The 15,247-nt window shown below is 38.6% G+C and overlaps 3 protein-coding genes across 3 annotated transcripts; 1 reads left to right on the forward strand and 2 right to left on the reverse strand.

The window, feature by feature from the left end:
* Positions 1-418: 418 nt before the first annotated feature.
* LOC147865613 (uncharacterized) lies at positions 419-5,461 on the reverse strand. Its single transcript, XM_087318467.1, has 4 exons — positions 5,269-5,461; positions 3,468-3,578; positions 944-1,021; positions 419-699 (listed from the first exon to the last, which is right to left on the reverse strand). The coding sequence occupies exons 1-4, from the start codon at positions 5,425-5,427 to the stop codon at positions 649-651; spliced, it is 399 nt and encodes a 132-aa protein (XP_087174593.1). The 5' UTR covers positions 5,428-5,461; the 3' UTR covers positions 419-648.
* Positions 5,462-7,018: 1,557 nt separating this feature from the next.
* LOC147865614 (pentatricopeptide repeat-containing protein At4g04370-like) lies at positions 7,019-10,517 on the forward strand. Its single transcript, XM_087318469.1, has one exon. It carries the CDS (start codon positions 7,161-7,163, stop codon positions 9,363-9,365), a length of 2,205 nt encoding a protein of 734 aa, XP_087174595.1. The 5' UTR covers positions 7,019-7,160; the 3' UTR covers positions 9,366-10,517.
* A 153-nt stretch (positions 10,518-10,670) lies between these two features.
* Positions 10,671-12,253, reverse strand: LOC147865615 (expansin-A10-like). The gene is made up of 3 exons (XM_087318470.1): positions 11,994-12,253; positions 11,517-11,832; positions 10,671-10,988 (listed from the first exon to the last, which is right to left on the reverse strand). The coding sequence occupies exons 1-3, from the start codon at positions 12,184-12,186 to the stop codon at positions 10,682-10,684; spliced, it is 816 nt and encodes a 271-aa protein (XP_087174596.1). The 5' UTR covers positions 12,187-12,253; the 3' UTR covers positions 10,671-10,681.
* Between the last annotated feature and the right edge of the window lie 2,994 nt (positions 12,254-15,247).

Consider the following 15,247-nt stretch of genomic DNA (forward strand, 5'->3'; position numbering starts at 1 on the left):
ACACAAAAGGGAGTGGGCATATATAAAAGTTATTGTATCCCCATAGGACCTTGTCGGCCTTGTTGTTTAGGCATCTTCATAGAACACATGAAAAAGCGAGTGATCATTGGAGATACGAGCAAACATTGTTGATAAAAATTCCTTCACTCCATTGTGTGACCTGATGGATTGTTAGATATTGAGACATACAAAGGGCAATGTTATGTGTTTCAGACCATTCTAGTTCATTATTGTGCCCACTTTGTGTCTTCTGAGATTCCTACACTCCTATAATCCAGGGACAGTACATCTTCATTCATTGTTGAACATCAATGAACCAAACACATGGCCAACTTACCACCTACAGTAACATGGATTACATGCTCATTAATAATATATTATAGCCACACCACAATGATCTAAAAATAAAAATAAAAACTTGTAGAAAAAAGCATTGAAGGTGTTTTCTTTCAGAATGAGTTTTATCAATCATTCAAATAAATACAAATTGTTCAATTCTTTTCAAGAATACCTCAAAAATAAAATCATTCCGAATCTTGTCGATATTTCTTCTAACTTTCCAATAACAAAGCTACAATTTTAAGCCATCACTCTATGCATATACTATATAAAAAGAGTATGAATACAAGAAGAGAGAAAACACACAATTTATCTTTCATTGAATGGTGCTTGCATAATGTCAAAAGCTTTATCCACCATCTGCAAAAAAGCAACATCGCAAATCACAATGTGCGAATGTATCAATGAATTAGGAATTAACTTAGATCTAAGATAAAACATTCAAATAAGAAGAATAACATAGGAGTATTCTGGTAATTTCCAAAAAGTTATGTGTATTATCATAAATACCAAATAAGTTGGGGTATTTTGGTGCTTTTTCTTTTAAGTAAAATAGAACACAAACTAGACCCACACAAGATATATTAACACTAAATCAGCCTACCTTACTGAATGTCTTCAGCTCACGACCAATCGGTTCTAATGCCTTGAAATTTACCTCTGGCGTGTCAATTGGCCAAACCTGGAAATACCCACAAAACTCACAACAATTAGAAAATTGGTTTTTCCTCAATTTGTTGTGTCAAACTTGTCATAGTAGAACCTGAACTGCACATATATTTGATAATAATAGCAAAATGATTATCGCAATAAAGGAGGAGATTCCACTCTTTTGTAATGCATAATATTACTACTATGAAACCTCAACGCAATGTGAAAACCCACAACAATTGTCAAATAAAAAGACCAATACCACAGTATATCTGCAGATGAACTAGAAGCATTCAAAAGAGATTATCTCAAGACTCAATCAAATGGTAGACATTTCCCAAAACATGATTCACACTGACTAGGACAATTGTCCAGTCTTTGAACACTTAGTTAAAAATATTGTGACTACTGTGATTGCAAATAGTCATGAGTTACGCATAGAGAAGTTGTTAAGCCATATAGATAGTTATTAGTAACGTGTGATGGAAACAACAATAGCAACAGGGAACAGGAGGTAAGGATAAGGTGTTTTCCTTTTAAAAGATGTATTATTCATGACTACAAAGTCTACATGACCAGTAAGGATGGCATATTGTATCATGTTACCTCAACTTGTACTTGTCAAGGTTGTGCTAAAATGGGAGCTCTTGAGATTGGGATGATCCATTAAACAGTAAAGTTTGAATACATTTTCACCACATCATAATCTGTCTTGTTCTAAATTAGTAATTATATTATTAGTAAAACCTTCCCATATTAGATGAGAAAATGGAGCACAATAGCACACTGCTCTAGAAAAAGAAAGCAAATGGAATGTCCACTTTGGGGCCAAAAAGAAGAGCTAGGCCATGACCTCAACAGTACTTCTGAATTCCAATGAGTACACGATCCACACCAATAGCAGCACATGATGTCATGAATTATCAGATATCCTGCCGGGGGGACCATCTGGCATCTCCCTGAAAGACTAAGGTAAAAGCATACTAGTAGAAGCAGTAACCCAACTAGTACCTGCAACATTGATGGTAAACCGAATTGCAGACCAGAACAGTTCCGTTGTATCTAAAGTAGATTACTTCTGTGATTATCTCTAGCATTGAGATAGTTGTATGTGGCTAAATTTGTAAGCGAGTGAATCCACGATTCCCAATATAACCTGGGTTTATCTACTCTGATAGAAGTAAGCATAGTGACAGGACCCAGGGAGCGGTTCAGCAACTATGCTTACTTGGACCAATGTCAAGAGAGGAGATGCATTTCACCATAGGATAACGGAGTTATAAAATTGGAATGGGCATATTTGCATTTCAGAGAGGGTAGCAATATGTGAACATTACCAGCCATTAGCATTGAAATTAACATTTATGGGACTGTCACATTAATATATATTTAATAACATGAGTATGTGAATAGCAACCCTTATGCTTGCAATCTCTTCCCAACGTTTCCAGTGTTTGTTGACATATGCTGCCCTGCACTGATGTTGAACCTTGAGCTAGACCATGCTTTGTATCCACTCTTAATGGAGTTCTAGGAATACTATCTTCCTTTTATATTTTGATGTTTCTGTACATATTCTCCTACTAAATTTCAGATCACAATTATAAATCAATGCTTTCATGCATATATATGCTGCAAACACATTTCACGCCTTTCTTCAATTTTTTGCTAATTTTCTCTGAGTGGAAGTTTTTAAATATTGATGTTTCAGTTGCTACAAAAAGTCTTTACTGCAGATCTTAGTAAATTCCGGTCATAGAATATTGAGATGTCTTTGAAACCCTATTTTATACATAAAATAAGAAGAAGTAAAGAAACTTTAACTCTACAGTAAAAATCTAGTTAAGCTATTCTTGATAAACGTACATATAATGACAATAACCACATTTGACCAATGTATGGTCTAGCAAGAACATTAAAGATCACATGTTATCTCCTTTAGATGTCTGAATTGATGCCTCCAATTGCAGATCTAATATGAAACATTTGTATAAGGAACTCCAACATGTGACACATACTACGTTTAACGAAGAATTGATTAGTTCTATAGATAGGAAACCAAGCCACCATATGATCATTACATGTGTTTTCCTTTAGTAATGTTGCGCCATGTCAATAGTCATGTGTGCAAATTAAGATGCAAGGTATGTAATGAAGACTTTGTGGAGGGTGAATCTCACTTGATCATCAGAATGAGCATATAATGCAATTCACAAAGATCATCGGAACTTACAAGCCATACTCAAAGCACCACCCAAAATGTTCAGCACATATGTGTGTGCACTGTTTTCTAATTCCTCAAACCTAACAACAGAATGTTAAGCATAATCCAACAGCCACTTTGTCTGCTAAAGACACACTTTGAACAAGATGCATAACCTTTTTCAAAAAGTTCAGATTAACAAGGATTATGTTTACTTGAAGAAACAATACAAAAGTTCAAATAAAGGAAACACCCAGAAATGTTTGATCGGTACCTTAAGTCCCAGTACTCTGATTGGCTTTTCTTGACCTGGGATAAGACAATCTGGTCCAGCAGCTTCAATGTAAGCCTCACTAGCAAGCTCCATACCAATAGGATCAGGGTGCTGGAATTATTCAGACAAATCTCTCTCTCTCTCTCTCTCTCTCATATTCTATTAGAAACAGGCTTGGCCCATAGAGGTACTGGCCATGCAAAGAGTATACAAATATATCACAAAAGTCATGAATATGCCTGGTCATAGACTGCACAAACAAGCTAGGAACATAAGATGCAAAGTACGAAAAACTAATAAAAGCAAAATCATCTCATCTGGTTGGGTGTTTGACATTATGAAAACATTTAAGAGATGGGGAGTAAAAGATCTATTGGAGCTCTCAGGTGATGCTAAGAAGTATGTGATCATTGGGGATAGACGCTAGAGGTACTAAGGATGAAGCAGCAAGTTGCTAAAATGTCAAATTTGGAATATTGGCCCCAATACAAAGAAAAAAAAGCCAGAATGTATCTAATCGCATCTCACTGCCCGTATTACCCTTGGCTCTCGGAGAACCTTGACACTTCTTTGAACTCGTTCACACAAGTTAGGTGTCGAGGTAGCATCATGGAATCATCACGCAAAAATGACGATATGCAAGGTATGCAATGAAAACCTAGAGGAGGATGAATATTACCTACTTATTGCATGCTCAGCATATAAGGTAATTTGCGAGAAATATGATGCTTTGTTAGACAGGCATGATAATGTGAGTTTCATACTCAAATTTCCATCAAGCATAGTGAGAATATATGTGCATGCATTATTTTCAGATCAAGAGATTTAACCACCCTTCTTAGAAAGGAGTCACATACAAGTTGTTATGTTGATTTGGTCACATAGATCAAAATTGGCCTCATCATGAATGATAAAATATCTATTCTATTCTATTCCTGATTATAGTCAAGGCATCCATCAAGGAAACCACCATCTATATCAACCACACCCATTGATGTTGTCATCCACCCGATATTCTACTATACTCCATACATCTGCCATCGATAGGTTTCCATACCACACACCATCAAGATGCCACCTTCTCGGGAATATGACCCAAAATCAATGGGATAGGGAGTGTAAAGAGATGTACCTACAACTTCAGACAAAGCCACTCTTACATTTGGCAAATGTGACACATAGTTACGAATTTGAATGTATTTTTTTCCTTTTCAAATTCACCTCAGGTCCTTCTTTTCGCCCATTATTTCTAGTACTTTATGAATGCTTGGAGGTTCCATGGATCAGTTCGGCACCCAGTGGATGATAATAGATCATCATCGTCATGTCTCTTTCTAGATGACAATTGTATTCTCATCATCAATATTATCTCTATATTCTGTATTGTTCTGACCCTAGTTGATAAACCATGTTTCTATTAACCCATGTATAGGGGGCTCATTTTCCACAAATATAACGAATTTATTAGCTGACCATGTGGAATATTGGAGTTAAACACGTGATCTTCTGGTCTCCACCCAATGATAACCAGTCCAAGGAAAACAAAAATTAATTAACAAAATAAACAAATGCATACCTTGCTTCAACCCAGAGTCACATCTGGACTCCACACACACACACACAAACACAAACACATACACACAAGACAGTAATTAAAAATGTTCCAATTTTGGTCTCATGGGTCATAAAAAGAGCTCCAAGGACGCGAATAAAATCGACCTAACTATGCATCTAAATTGTATCTGATGATGAGAATCAATGAAGACGATGGCGATGATGATAAGTTCCAAATATGCCTTACCTTCATGATGCTGACGGCGTAGCTGAAGTTGGGAGGTGCACGGATGGAGAGGATGGGAGGGGATGAGATTCTAGGGATGGGTTTCTCACCCAGGGGTGCCCTCCAAGGGGCATCTCCTCCACTCACCTTCGTTAACCCTCTCTTCTTCCTGCTCGCCATGGCTTCTTCCTTCTCCTTCTCTCTCTCTCTTCTTCTTTCTGATAGCTTTATCTATGCATATATACATACATAGTATGAACCATACGTACCATACGTACATTCGCGTAAGAAAAAACACCCTCAACGAATGATAAATACCATACTAACCCAAGAATGTTTGAATAACATTCGCATTCGTTTTCCAACGTAGGAAAACGAATTTTACGTACTATGTGTAACATACATATTACGTTATGATTTTCTCGGTATTTCCTAATTCTCTAAATGCCCCTCCATTTTGTTATGAACCTAAATCTACCCCCCCTTTGCCCAAAACATACCACACACACACCTTTTGCATGGGGTAAGGGCATTCGATTTATTTGTTGATATGCTAGTGAAGTGTTAATAGGCCTTCCTTGGTAGAGAAGCGGCGAGATTTCGGTTTATTGTTGACATAAATTGAGCCATCACTTTCCTATACTTCTTCATAACTTGCTCCATCGATATGCCAGTGATGTGTTGAAGGCGGCCTCATAGAGATGCTGAGAGAATTCGGTTTATTGTTGATATGTTAGTAGGTGTTGAAGGTGACCTAGTAGATAACATTTTATCGACATAGCTAACACTCACCGACAATGAGCACTTAGAAGCAAGTTCTCTTCATACAATTTTTTTACATCAATACTTCCTTAGATTTCACCCATTTTTGAGTGGTCAAAAGAACAATATTGAAGCCTTTCAATTTAGGTTCTTCTTCGTGTTTCACTCCACTTATGTGGCGAAACTTTATCGCCCATATGATTACGTAAGTATAGGTTAGTTACCAACACCTTGAGATATATAAATGGCAATGTAAGAACCTTGTGGATAAAATCAAGACATGAGGTTTGTATGTTGCCATTTATATCTCATGAAATGGCATGTTGTGATTGCGAGAGAAATGCTCGTAGAGACAGGGTTGGATTCACAATATGTGGAAGCCGTGATTGAAGGTGGAGCATGGTAATAGAGTACAAGACTCTATCTAATTCACTAACTTAGTAACTTGTATAGGCCAAAGTGCCTTTGCATGTATAAGTGTGTGTGGTTTTCTCGTACAGAGAAGAAGAAAGTTACGTAGTTTGGTGCAATGTATGTATGTGACAAGTGGGATGTGAACCTCCACATCTTTCCCCAAGCCAAGCCGGAGTCATAAACATCACTCATGGATGGATCTATTGATGCATTGCGAGAGAAAGTTTCAAAAATTGGGACAATCGATAGAAGATCGCGTGAAGTGGGGATATGACTTTAGGTATCGGCAACGAACAGAAGATTGAGCCATCTGACATTAAATCGGTGTCGATCAAAAGAAGATCACATCGTCAAGACACTCGACTCGACTCGATCCATCGGCAGCGAACAGAGGAATCGAGGGATTCAATGCAATATCTATCTATCGATGGCGAAGAAATGATCGAGCGATCCGAGTCGGTGGTGAACGAAGGATTGATTGGTCTACTATCGATAGAACAGAGGATCGATCGGTCCTTCCATAGAACAAAGGATCAAGTGAAATGAGTAAGTGGCTTTCTTTATCTATCTACCTATCTAAGTTCTAACAATAACAGAGGTTCTTCATCAGTAAATCCTTCTGTTAATTTAATGTGCCGTCGAATCTGCACCCGCACGACAGAATCAATCATGCTCATCATCGAATCGTTCTTCTTCTTTCAATGCTTCTGTTTGTTTCATCCATATAGCAGAATCAAATGTGGCAGAACAGAGGAACTTGTGGCATTCTGCTTCACCATTGCAAAAGAAGAGGAAAGAGGTGTGTTTCCACTACTCTTTCAATCCGGGCTATCTACAAGCACTTACATGTGGCTACAAATGTACATAGTATCATGGGGATGATGTACCATGGCATCTCTTATTCCCCCGTCGATGCTTCGGAGCTTTTTCACTTGTTTGCTTCGCGTGGCTCTATTCTTGAAGCTAATATCATGTTTTGCATGATCCCGAAACAACCTCGCCCTCGCGATTGGTGTGCATTGATGTCCGCCCATTCATCTGCCGGACAAAACATCCGAGCTCTGGAGTTGTTCTATATCATGATCTGGCATGGTGTGGAACCAGACAAGTACGCATACACGTCCGTCTTGAATATGTGCTCCAAGCTACAATCCCTGGAGCATGGGAAATCCATACATCACCATATTGTTTCGAGGACTGGTACATACATTGATGATTTCATGAGAAGCTCGCTCATCGATATGTATGGAAAATGTGGGTGCTTAGAGTCAGCTTCTCAAGTGTTTGAGGGTTCATCTAACAAGAAAAGTGTGGTTGTTTGGACCTCCATGATTTCTGCATATGTTCAGCAGGAGCAAAGTATTTGTGCTCTTACTATTTTTGGAAGAATGCACGATGCTCATGTGTCGCCCAACTATGTTACCGTCTTGTGTTTACTAAAAGCGTGTAGTCATGCCAAAGCCATAGAAGAAGGAATGTTGCTACATGCATTGGTTATTGTCGAGATGATCAAATCGAATCATTCCTCCCTCCTCAACACTCTTATTCATATGTATTGTAATTGTGGACGTCTAGAGGAAGCTCAACAAACATTCAATAATTTAGTTGAGAAAAATGTCATTTCTTGGGGTGTGATGATAGGAGGATATGTAGAGGTCGGAGATGGGTATTCAGCTCTTCATCTTCTAGAGGAAATGGAAAACGAAGGCATGAAAGCTAATGACACGATTTATGTTTGTTCACTCAAAGCATGTGGGATGATTGGTGATTTAAGTAAGGGTACGCATTTACAAAATGAGATAGTGAAACTTGGGTGTGAAAAAGGTGTGATTGTTGGCAGCACTCTTGTGGATATGTATGCTAGATGTGGGCACCTTGCAGAAGCATGTAAAGTTTTCGAGGATTTGCCCGAGCGGAATGTTGTAACTTGGGCGGCCATTATTGGTGGCCTTGCAGAGCAAGGACATGGCCATTTGTCTCTTCAACTTTTTGAGAGCATGCAACATGATGCCGCCAGCTTGGAGCCTGATAGAGTCATTTATTTGTGTGTCTTGAAAGCATGTTCTAGCCTATGCTTATTAAGACAGGGAAGAGTTGTCCATGATCAAATTCTCAAGAGTGGACTTGATTACAATGAAGTTACACTTAACAATTCGATCATAGACATGTATGCTAAGTGTAGACAAATAACTGATGCATGTAAGGTTTTCCATGGTTTACATGAGAAAAACATAGTATCTTGGAGTACAATCATTTCCGGTTTCGTGGAAATAGGTGATAATCATCAATCACTAAAGATGTTTGAGGAAATGGAGAGTAAGGAGGGTGCATCTACTTCAAACAAATCTACACTCTCATGTATTCTAAAGGTCTGTAGTTGCATTGGAGCCTTAATGCAAGGTAGGGAAATACATACCAAAATTGTCAAATTTGGGTTCGAATCCGACAGAGCAGTAATAAATGGCCTCATAGACATGTATGCGAAATGTGGTAGTCTCGATGAGGCACAGCAAGTATTGAGTGTTTATGATTCTTCACTTGTTGATCTTGCTTCCTGGGGTGCATTAATCCATGGGTATTGCCAACATGGGAATTTGTCACTTGCTACCCAATGCTTAGAGAAAATGCAAAAGCAAGGTTTGAAGGTGAACGATATAATATTAACAAGTCTTCTTAATGCATGCAGCCATAGTGGACAGCTACAAGAAGGTATTAAAATTTCCAAGAACATGACAAATTTTGGCATTCCAAGTATTGAGAACGTGACAACTATGGTTGACCTCTTAGGCGTGATTGGGTGTGTGGATGAAGCTACACATTATCTTAGATCAATTCCACAATTACATAGTTCTAATGCAAGTTGTTTCCCTCTGTTAACTGCATGTAGAATGCATGGGGACATACAAACGGGACAACAGTCTTATGCTCAGATAAATTCGTGATCAAGTGTGGCAATGGTGGCTATACATATACTTACATGCCCTAATGCCCTATTACAAATGCAGAAAAGAGGGAGGATGCTGAGAAGATCAGTGGAGTTTGCAAAGCCAAAGCAATTCTAAGATCATGCTGAAGATAGAAAATAAAGGAAGCGAAAGGAGACAGAGACGATCATTGTCTGTGATTCTGAGGAAGCTCATTGTGATCTGCTCTTGGCTCCATTGGAGATTAATCTTAGCAAACTAGCTTATGTTACTGCATTATTCTTTGCCATAATGCATAGAAAAACTTGATTTCTTGTCGCTGCCAGATGTAGATTTCTAATTTCTGAGGAGAAAATATGCAGAACATATGATGTGTTCATGTGAAGGTTTGGATCGGGCTTTCAAGGAATTTGAAACCTTCGGTAAAGGTTACCCCCACTTCTTGAGATATGTGGAACTCTAAGAACTTTGAATATGTGCCCATCGCTCTTGAGCTTAAAGTTCTAGAATCTTTAGTTCACGTGCTACTTATGGCTAGCTTAAGCTTGCGATAAATCTTGCATTTGTATAACATAAATCACAAATGTAGTAACCATGGTGTTACTTCCAGGGCAGTCAATCCTAGGAAAATTTTCACATTTTTATTAGCTATATTTATAAGATCTTTTGTATATAGCTTATAGACATCATTTTAAGGTTTCTTAGCCAGGATGCTAGACATCAGCAAAGCCACTTATGACCTCATATTTACAAGTCACCATTTTCCTTGATTTGAGATTACAGTTACACATAAACATGAGCCTTGCAATTTACAAACTAATGGTACTGAGTTCAAATATTAATCAATGGGATTGATGTTGGGATCATTCTACAAAAGACATTAACTTTTAGATTTCCCTAAAACAGCAATGCGAATACGAAGAATTCTTTCGTTTCGTCAAGAGGATTCTAGTGAGAGAAGTTCTTATTCAATTAAAATTGGGTTTTATAATTGAATTTGTTAAGATCACCCAACAAACAACTCACTACCAAAATAAGTTACATGGAAATAAGAGGCGCGCACATATTATGCCCAAGATGTATATGGATGGAGTTCATTCGAAAATTGGTACAACATTAGAAAAGTGAGTGCAGCGGGTGGAAACGAAAATAGGCCACCACTTCTACAAACAGGAACACCCCAGTACCTACAACTACAATTTATGACATACCAGAAGGAAAACAGATCTACTCTCACCGAAAATTTCGAGAGGGAGCGGGTGGCTCTTTTAAAAATAAAAAATGTTAGGGCCACCACAGAACCCTAACCCGAATTCGGAAATCTTTTTCCGAAGTTAGAATTGGCGAGACCCCCCAAAGGTCTGGCCATATTGCCAGTTCGAGGGGGCAACATCATAGTCGGTGTGGATGCGCCCATCACTTGTCATTACGCGGAAGGAGAGCGATTGGCCGAAAAGTGCCGCATTGCTCTGCCAATTCTGGCCCCAATTTCTCATCATCGGTTGCCAACCCGTGTTAGAGCCCTTCACTGAGACCGCATGGACATCCCCGGCACCGCCCACATTGCTTATTAGGACAAGGTTGAAGTACACATGTCCGTTCACCGTGTAATGAATCCCTCCTTTCTTCTCACATGCTACTCTGTTGAAATGTACAAGGCACATAGATACTTACACACATTTACACATGTGAATCAGTCTGTTCCACTCCACGATATCTACATGCATGCATGTAGTACATACATACATACATAAATACACATACATACGTTATACATAGATACATATACATATACATGGATACATACATACATACATACACAAGCATACATACATACATATACACACACATACATAAATACATACATGATACATACACACACACACACACACACACACACACACACACACACACACACACACACACACACACACACACACACACACACATGCATACATGCCTATAATCTACAGCGCGAAAGGTGAGTTTGAAAAAGAAAAAGCAACCCACAAATGAGAGAGGACGAAACAGCAATAATTCAATGTCTCCCGGCAAACAAAAAAGCAGTTACTGCTGAATTTATTCAAGTACAACAGAAATTGAAGAAAAGAAAATACACAAACTGGCCAAAAAAAAAACCCAACCTAGTAGATCTTATGCATATAATACCTTCGGTAAGCTACGGGCACGATACCTCCTCTCTGGACCGCAATTTGTCGGAATGCGGGCTCCGCCATGTCGAAATGGCGGAGGGGAGGGTTACACCAACCCCCATCGGTGTTGAGGAGAGCATTGTTGGGTGGACAAAAGTTCGTGGCGGTGACAACAATGGTCTTGCCAGGCAAGCACCATTGCGGGTCATCGGCACACATGACCTCGAAGCATGCCCCGCAAGATAGGCCCCCGTTGAACAATGCGGTGCTCAATGCCGCAGTGTTGGTTCCATAACCCGAGTCATACAAGTTCCCATAGCCACAGGCGCCACCTACATTTGAGCATTGTGACCAGGTATATGTGTAATATCAGCAACAATGAAACAAACAAACAAACAAACATGTAATTCTTGTCACTAACTACATGATTATGTGTAATGTACATATATACTCTCATATACTAATGAGAGAAGAAGATGAATTGGTTAGATACCCATGGTTCCCGACGCATCACCGCCGCCGTAGAATGTTGCGTGGGCGGTCTCCCAATGGCCTTGTCTTCGGTTACCTAGCCGGGTGCCCCGATGACCTCGTTTAAGGCTTACGTGACCTTCGATTCCGTGGACAAAGCCACCACGATAATTACAAGACAATGTGATGAGGATTGCCAACATTAGAGGAGCCATGGAGTGTGAGAGGCAGAGGAAATTGAGTAGAGAGAGAGAGAGTGTGTGTGTGTGTGAGTGAGTGAGAAAGAGAAGCCTCTTTGATCAGGAATAAAATGAGTGTAAGAGATACATAAATATATGTGTGTGTTTGTGTAGAGAGAGAGAGAGAGAGAGAGAGAGAGAGAGAGCTCTTTACAAGTGCTCACTTTTATGCACTTAACATTTCCCTAACCTTACCTTATGGTGTGAAGTTTGAACTTAAAGTTTGCCCATGTTTTGTCTTTCTTTGTGTTCATAATGATCGGGCCCGAATCCGAGTGTCTTTTTCTATGTGTGCATTAAATCATAACGCCTAACCTAGACTCTCGTTCTCTTTATCTGTATGTGCATTGAATCATCATGATTGAACCCTTGAGAACCCAATTTCCTTTGCTCGTATGTAAGCATTCAATCCTCACGACCAACTCCGATCCAAACTTTCTATATCTATTTGTACATTGAACCATAAGTATTAACCTTAAACCCATCCTCATGGGTAAATCAAATATTAATGGTGGACTCCCAATTTGATGGATGAGTATGCATGTTTGCACACACATCACATGCATGCCTCATCTTTGTCACATGACGAACCAATAGACATGCAAGCCCAACGATTTTGAAAGTTTTGGTGCCTACAATGCAAAATTTACCCAATGACCCTGGGTTTGTAGAACAAAGAGTTGGAGCTGTCATCTATGGAGTAGCCTTGGAAGCAAGCCCTTGGATGAAAAAGAGGGTTGATGTGGTAACAAACTTTCTGAGTTAACGATACACTACATCAGTTCAAACCACATTGGAGTTTACCTCTCTTTTGTTGAGGTTGTTGAGCTACACACTCGAGTGATCACTTGTGTATTGAATGAATAGGTATAGTTTTTGGTAATGTCAAAGTAACCTTAGGCACGTCCTTCACATGTGAGAGATGTAACATGACCACCATTTTGTAAGAATGGCATAAATGAGGATGGCAACATTTGAAAAGTAATAGATGCCCATTCGCTTAGTTTGTGAGGAAATAGTTTTCGCAACCCATGAAATTTGGGTTAAAGCCAATTGAAGAACTCCTTTTGAGGCGTGAGAGGAGTTTGATTGCCTCCTCTATGTTTTGCTACCAACATGACCTTTTGTTGCAAGTTGAGTGAAGGCCCCAATGAAACCCTTTTTGAAAGAGCGTTAATTACAATATGAAACCATTCTCGTAGCATGTCCATTATTTATTATAAATGGTTGTGTAAAAATGACATTGTTAAATAAAAGCTTATGTTTTTATTATAGCCTTCAAGTGGGAATCCCTATATCAAGCAATACACCAAACTTACTCAATTGGAATCATGTCTTTCTATAACAAGTTTCTTCTAGAAATGGGTGAGTTTGAGTTAACAACCTTGTAGACTATTATACCTTAATGTACCATGGGTTGTGATACCATGTAAGAGTTGCAACCATATTTATTATATATTCCATTGCAACCAACCAACATTTATGGAAGGTATAAAGTACACATGATATTGAGTTCAATAAATAACCCTAATGTTGTAGCCCAAGGACCATTGTGGGCTTGGTTATTAGGGATTGCGAAACCCCATGGGGATTTGTATGTGATGTGGGGGAATTATTCTAGAGTAAATGAACAAGCAATCAGAAATTATTGTATATTTCTTTTGTAAATGACAAGTTCTTCGATGATTCCAATAATATATACTCAATGAAATTCATGTATATGGGAAGGATGATGGAAAATAAACCACAACCTCAAGGAGGGCTCTAGAGATTATGAGAGATATCCTATCAAATTTACTACTGTAAACAATGTTTATACCCTAGATGACTAACCCCAACTTGAATTCCGCACACTTTTGGATTGAATTTGTCTTCCCTATTTATATATGACCTATGTTATTCCTTTATAGCTTCTTCACGGGCAAAAAGGAAATGCATAAGCAAAACGTAGTTCACATGCATTACTTGAAAAAAATACTTATATACTTAATCCACAAACTCTTACTTTGAACTTTGAAATTCAAAGATGTTTATATGGAAAATGGTCACTACTTCATGGTCTAAAAGGTTGTTCGTTTCATAATTCAATTTAGCCATCTTGAGATTCTGTATCTATCAAAATCAATAAAGGGTTGACAATTCAAAATCTAAAAGCATGCATTAATTTGGTAGGGTTGTCCTTTGGCACCATAACCCTTTTTGTTCTAAGGTGGAGGCTATGTTTGATCATACATAGATCAAGCACCAATTATTAGGGGACTCCATGTCCCCCTGGTATGGCTAGTGGTAGTCACATCAGCTAAGAAAAAACCTTCACTTTGTCAAATGGAGGTGGAACTTGGAACTGCAATCACTTGGGAGAGTGTTGAATGAACTTGCATGGCTTTCACTAGGCCAAACTTGCACCATAACCCTTTTTGTTCTAAGGTGGAGGCTATGTTTGATCATACATAGATCAAGCACCAATTATTAGGGGACTCCATGTCCCACCATTACTATAGTAGAATCTTTGATGCATTGGTATGGCTAGTGGTAGTCACATCAGCTAAGAAAAAACCTTCACTTTGTCAAATGGAGATGGAACTTGGAACTGCAATCACTTGGGAGAGTGTTGAATGAACTTGCATGGCTTTCACTAGGCCAAACTTGTTGCTATGTTGGTTTTAAGTCAATATAGATGATGCACCTTCCATGTTGATGCAAATTTTCCTTATTGTTAGTTAATGGTTTTAATATGTATTTAATTAACCCAAGCGTTTATTGATATGGAATCAACCATTTGCATGCTATTGTATGTCAAATAAGTCTATTTATTGCATGTTGGCCATGTGTGCCATGCATGCTAGAGACTCTCTATAGTGTCATGTTTGTAATGTTCTGTAGATAGGCATTTCTTTGCGTTTGAATATTAAGAAGAGAAAAAGATGAAGAGGTGCAAAGTTCTTAAGTGCTTGTGAGGTGATTGGAAAACAGTTTTTAAGTTTGGGAGTGAGTGAAAAACAAAGAGTTTTTTTTATTGAAGTGAGGTTATTATAGT

This window comes from Azolla caroliniana, unplaced genomic scaffold, assembly GCF_043228905.1.
Source record: "Azolla caroliniana isolate FFs.n. ecotype wild unplaced genomic scaffold, voAzoCaro1.0.p SCAF_4, whole genome shotgun sequence".
Lineage (NCBI taxonomy): Eukaryota > Viridiplantae > Streptophyta > Polypodiopsida > Salviniales > Salviniaceae > Azolla > Azolla caroliniana.

Coding starts and splice junctions, on each gene's coding strand:
- LOC147865615 (XM_087318470.1), bottom strand. CDS start 12,186: ATGGCTCCTCTAATGTTGGCAATCCTCATCACATTGTCTTGTAATTAT. Junction 11,833..11,993: donor TGATGCGTCGGGAACCATGG/GTATCTAACCAA, acceptor GCTCAAATGTAG/GTGGCGCCTGTGGCTATGGG. Junction 10,989..11,516: donor GTGCCCGTAGCTTACCGAAG/GTATTATATGCA, acceptor ACATTTCAACAG/AGTAGCATGTGAGAAGAAAG.
- LOC147865614 (XM_087318469.1), top strand. CDS start 7,161: ATGTGGCAGAACAGAGGAACTTGTGGCATTCTGCTTCACCATTGCAAA.
- LOC147865613 (XM_087318467.1), bottom strand. CDS start 5,427: ATGGCGAGCAGGAAGAAGAGAGGGTTAACGAAGGTGAGTGGAGGAGAT. Junction 3,579..5,268: donor ACGCCGTCAGCATCATGAAG/GTAAGGCATATT, acceptor GAATAATTCCAG/CACCCTGATCCTATTGGTAT. Junction 700..943: donor AGCTGAAGACATTCAGTAAG/GTAGGCTGATTT, acceptor GCTTTTTTGCAG/ATGGTGGATAAAGCTTTTGA.